At 38.8% G+C, this 5859-nt stretch overlaps 1 protein-coding gene across 2 annotated transcripts; it reads left to right on the forward strand.

Annotated features, from left to right (window-relative positions):
- The first annotated feature begins 3365 nt into the window (after positions 1–3365).
- Positions 3366–5637, forward strand: BEX5 (brain expressed X-linked 5). Of its 2 annotated transcripts, none has more exons than XM_082718468.1 (3): positions 3366–3590; positions 4709–4775; positions 5056–5637. In XM_082718468.1, the coding sequence occupies exon 3, from the start codon at positions 5084–5086 to the stop codon at positions 5423–5425; it is 342 nt and encodes a 113-aa protein (XP_082574594.1). In that variant the 5' UTR covers positions 3366–3590; positions 4709–4775; positions 5056–5083; the 3' UTR covers positions 5426–5637. The 2 variants fall into 2 exon arrangements, with proteins under 2 accessions (XP_082574594.1, XP_082574595.1); XM_082718469.1 differs by lacking the exon at positions 3366–3590 and adding an exon at positions 4023–4151.
- Positions 5638–5859: the final 222 nt, after the last annotated feature.

The following is a 5859-nucleotide window of genomic DNA, read 5'->3' on the forward strand; positions in this document are numbered from 1 at the left end:
CTAAGAAAGTATTCCTATACATATATGCATACAAAATAAACTTTCTGAAAAATATATGGCAAACTCATTCACTTTCTACATTACATATAACCATATTACTGTATTTTTAAAAAAGCACAGTCATTAAGGAAAATAAAGATATTTAAGAATAGATGTTGAACTATGCTAAGAATGAAATAAAATAAAACAGCAAATTAAAGAAATAATTTTTAAAACTCATTAAAAGGTTCCCAAACTTGCCTGATCTTATAAATTATCTGGGGTACTTCATAAAATACAAACTGTCATGTCCTATTCCAGATGTACTAAATTAAAACCTCCAGAAGACAAACCTTTGTAACCAGATATCATCTAAGACACCGCCCAAGAAAGGGTAGGTTTGGAAAATCCTGGTAGATCAGGATTAACAAAAAAAATTTTAAAACCTGAAAATGATAAACAGAATAAATATAAAATTTTGGTGTTCAAGTGAAGGAAGTGCAAAGGAGCCATGCACAAGGATATTTCCTGAATCTGTGCTCATAACAGAAAAAAAGGGAAAAAATCTAAATGTGCATCAATAGGAAAACAAAAAAGGAACAAGACATACAATGGAATACTGTACTGCTGTTAAAAAACCTACATCTACCTATTCGACATAGATGAATCTCAAAAACATCATTTGTAACAAAAGCAAGTTATGTGCTTATATATGTACGCATATATATGTATTTACATGCATATACATACATTTAAAATACATTAAAATGTCTGTATGTGTCTGTATGTATATAAACATGTATTTATATATGTTTTCAAACTATATATAGTGTAAAAGCTTGGATGAATGCTTTATTTTCTCAAACTTGTTTTGCATGATTCAGTATTTCCTAAATTAATATGATTGATTACAACCTGTGTTGGTGAAGGAGTGAACAGATAATAGATATTTTTTAAGATTTTATTTATTTGAAAGGCAGAGATCACAGGCAGAGAGAGGGAGAAGCAGGCTCCCTGCGGAGCTGAGAGCCCAATATGGGGCTCGATCCCAGGACTCTGGGATCATGACCTGAGCTGAAGGCTGAGGCTTTAACCCACTGAGCCACCCAGGCGCCCAAACAGATAACATTTTTGAGGGCAATCTGTAGTATACATTATTGAAACAAGGCCCAAAACTGTAAATATATTGAAATAATGCCAATATGAATAAACTGGAGGTTTGTGAATAAATTAAGATGATTTGAACACTCTTGAAACATCAAAAACAGGTAGAGTGCTTTGTTACTAACCTGAAAAAACAGTATACTATTACATTAAAATAGAAGCATAAATTAATTATATGAATATAATAGTGAATAGAGAACATTTAGTAAGATCATATACTAAAATATTTATCTTAATGTTACAAGTTTATATATATTTCAAATTTTAATAAGAAACTTTCAAAGTCAAAGAAAAACTAATTTTTAAGAAAATTTTATATGCAATTAATCGAACTAAAGAATTTTAAATGATCGTTTAGTCTTCAACTGACTCAAATGATTCAGAAAAAAAAAAAATAATGTGTCCTACGTGGAGAGAAAATAATAAAGCAAATGTAGTAAAATGTTAACAAGTAGGGAATACAGTGAAGGCCTTGTGGGGCTTTGAAATTATTTCATTATAATGTTCTTTTAAAAAACACTTACATAATAATGGAAGGTTTTTTTAAATTTAGTTTTGGTTCTTTTTGCTTATGACATGATTCCCAAACCTACCTGATTTTAAGAATTGTGGGGCACCTGGGGGGCTCAGTCAGTTGAGCATCTGATTTCAGCTCAGGTGGTCTCGGGGTCATAGAATTGACCCCCACTTCAGGCTCCACACTCAGTGGACAATCTGCATGGGATTCTTTCTCCCTATCCCTCTGCCCCTCCCCCAACCCCTGCATGTTTGCCATCTCTCTATCTCACTCTGAGATGAATAAATAAATCTTTTAAAAAAAGAATTGTGTATGGAACTTAAATACAGGGTCCCAGAGCTGGCTCCAATTTATTGAAAAAGAATCTTCAGGGAAAAGTCTAGGAATCATAATCTCAGTATCTGTTAGGATGGAGCAGGTTTAGAAAACATTACCTAATGGTAATTTTTGTTTTACTTGAGTATACTTGACACACAATGTTACTTTAATTTCAGATGTGGAATATAATGATCCAACTTCTCTTTATGTTATGCTATGCTCACCAGAAGTCAAATAAAATAAATGAATGCCATAACATAATACAAAATTATTTAAAAAAGAAAAAAGGAAACAAAAATCAAACAAAATTGTAAAAATACAATAAACCAGATATTACTCAGTGTTGGTATACTCATGAGAAAAAAAGGAATGCTCATATGTTATAGATGCCAAATTGAGACAATATTTTTCAAGGCTGATTTCCATGACAATTAAAAGCATCCATAGTCATTTCAATGACAGTCCTAGGAATTTAATTTAATACATATTAGTATTTTTAAAACTATGTACAAAGAAGTTCAGTCAACATTGTTTGTCATAGAAAAATTACAAATAGCCCAAGTACATATAAATATTGGAATGGATGTGTGTGTATTGTCTTTATTTTAAAGGAAAATATATGGACTGATTGAGAGTAAAATGTGAGTAGTATATTTCTTGAAGCAGGAATAAAGCTGATATATTGTATATATGTGTATATATACTCACCATTTCACCTCATGGAAAGACCTCAAGAGACCCTTTAAAAGGGGAACCATCAGCTTAAGTTTATAATTTAAAGTCCTTAATAGGAGGCGCTGTTGAAGGGTCTATATTTACAGGGTGATTCCACCCACAGGAGAATCTGGAGGTTGTCAAGATTTTACAACTCGAAATCCTATTTTTTAACTGAAAATAATTGTATTGTTTAATTATAACAACCAAAAATGGAATGCATGCTAATGGAAAACAAAACAAAAATAATCACCCTTTCCCAAAAAACAAACAAACAAAAACAAAACAAAACAAACAAACAAACAAAAAACACAAAAAAACAAAAACCACCCTGAAAGGGAAATAAAGTAAAAGTTTTTTGGTGTTTTTTTTTTTTTTAATGTCACTTTCTATGTGCTTTCCAGAATTCCTTGCCTCGCTGTTAACGGGTAATTCTGGGTTTTACTTGCTGGGGAGTGGAAGGGAGAGAAGTGGGCATTTAATGGTTTAGAAGATAACGAAGTAATTATTTAAAGGCTCCAGCAGAAATCAGGGGAAAGGCAAATATACACTACAAAATATTTCATCCATTTGGTCTTAAAGATTGCTAAACAGGGAAAAAATAGGGATGGGTTGTAGTGGCGAGAAGGCAGGGATGAAGAAAAAGATGGCTCCGCCCACGCTCCCGCCCCCACCCTCTTGCCGCAATGCAGGTGGGAACCATAATTGGGTATCTGAGCTCACAGTGACGTGGCCCTTACGAGACCTAGAGCTGACGCGTGGATCCGTGTCTCCTCCTAGTTGCAGTCTGGTAGTCGTTTGTGGCTGTGCGCTGTCTCGCTATTGCTTTGAAGGCAGGCGAACCTGTAGCCCAGGGAAGAAGGAGGAAGTCGTAGAAGCTGACCCCGATCCGCGGCAGGTTAGTGGGCGCTGACTGGATGGCAGAGGGTTAAAACCAGAGCGGGTTCAAGACTGGATTCTCTCTACCCCTTACCCAGTACCCATTTGTATGGTTCAAGAAATGGAGGGCTTGGTGGGAGGAGATCCAGAGGGGCCAAGGGTTGGGAATGGGTATCAGTTAGGATGTCCTAGGAGTGGAGATGTTCTGGGCGATCCGTCATCTGGAAGGGAAGGGTCCGAGAAGGGGACAGCGAGGAGACAGCCTGATTCTTCCAGGACGACGGGAGAGGGTCGCAACCGTTGACCCTGGAGATGGCGGACTCCGCCGCGGGTCTAGGCCTCGGTTCTGGAATCTTTTCTCCACCGTCCGTCCATTTTGGAGCCGGAAATGGTGGGCTGCGGCAAACTGTGGCAGGGGTGGCGGGGGCGGGAGGGGAGCGGGGCGGAGATGATGGTTGCTGCAGAGGATAAGAACAGAGATTAGGTGCGGAAAACACTTTCTTCTGCGGAGGACGCATGGAGCGGAAGCTTTTTGACTGAGATACAGCGGAGAGCAAGAAACTCTTTCTGACCGCTGCAGGTCAGTGTGAGCGTAGGCGCCGCTTGCAGACCTTGGGGTAAGCAAGACAAAGCGCTGAGACTTCAGCGGGTCCAGGTTTGCAATGCCCACACTACCTCTCTTCGCCCTTCGTCCATTTTGGTGCATAAAATGGTGCAGTAAAAGGAGGGTGAATTCCAGAAAGTCTAGTGGGTCTCAACCGCACTGAATTTTTTTTATAAATAAACCACGTCACCATCCAGCAAGGTGTTTTGACTCCCCCGCCCAGCAACTTGACCATTTGCATTCGAGAAATGGTAATTAGGTGACGGGAAGGATGAGACGGGGTTAAGGGGCTAAAGAAGAGGTAAAACTGGTTTGGATATAATCATCTTTGATTACAATGCCTATTTCTGGAGAGCGGGGTTAGTACATCAAAGGGCAGGAAATGAAGCCGTGATACAGGAGGGAGGAGAAAGAGAAGGTGGCAACATTTGATTAACGGAGGCCTGAATCAACAACGAACCTGGTGCTTGCCCCTGATACTGGTCTTTTAATCAAATGATCAGTCCTGGTTATTGTCGCATTTCTGTCTGCAGGTCTTTAGGTCGTTTGGTGCAGCAGATTTCAAAGCTAAGAGAGGAAGACTGCTTCCGATCCCTGCAGGTAGGGGGCTGCTTGGGAACCTCTGGTGTAGGGTTATAAGGGGTTAAGACGGAATCTGGAGGACTAACTGCCCTTCCTGCCTGAGTTAAGTGCAGGAGGTTCGAGGAGTGGCCTAAGAAAAAATTTGCGGGGAAAATGGTGGACTTTGGAGGAGGGCTGGGTGTGGGGCGTCCCCTAGAGGGCGCAAGAAGTCGCTCAAATGGGAAAACCTTTTCTGATAGAGCTCTGAATCCTGTTGTTACAAAGCATTCCACCCTTCTTCTTGCTTTTTATCTCCTAGGAAGAATAAGCAGGAAAAAAATCTCAAAATGGAAAATATCCCCCAGGAAACCAAAGGAGACGAGCAGGCTCTGGTGCAGAATGAAAACGAAGCTCACCCTTTGGGAGGTGGTGAAGACCAGGAGCCTGGAGGAAATATTAGAGCGGGCTGGGCCCCACCTGCCCATGATGTTAGAGAGGATATGCCCAATAGGCTTGTCAATAACCTTGACATGATAGATGGAGATGCAGATGATATGGAACGGTTCATGGAGGAGATGAGAGAGCTAAGGAGGAAAATTAGGGAGCTTCAGTTGAGGTACAGTTTGCGTATTCTTATAGGTGATCCCCCTCACCATGACCATCATGATGAGTTTTGCCTTATGCCTTGAATGCTGAGGTTAATAATAATAAACCCCCTGCTTCCCAAAGTTGCATTTTCTTGATGTACCTTTTGCTGTGAACATGTGGTGTTCTGTCATTTTTCTGATTGAAAATTTCATTTTGACTTTGGAAGTTTTTCTGTCAGCAGGGGAGTTTCATCAACTTGCATGGAAAGATGTTTATTACATACTGTGAAGGTAATAAAGCAGTTTAAAAAGCAGTCTATAAATATACTATCTCATTTAAAAGCATGCATATTATATATATGTATCAGAATGTTTTTTTCTTATTTTCTTCAAGTTTTCTAGATTGCTTGTTTTTTTCTCATTTTTCCAAAATGAGTACATATGTATTATATGTGTCAGAAAAGAAGTAAGAGGACAAAAACTTGCCAGTTGGCTTATAAAGGGAATGGAGAAAATAAATACTTGAGACATAATTT

This window comes from Mustela nivalis, assembly GCF_964662115.1.
Source record: "Mustela nivalis genome assembly, chromosome: X".
NCBI classification, from domain to species: Eukaryota; Metazoa; Chordata; class Mammalia; order Carnivora; family Mustelidae; genus Mustela; species Mustela nivalis.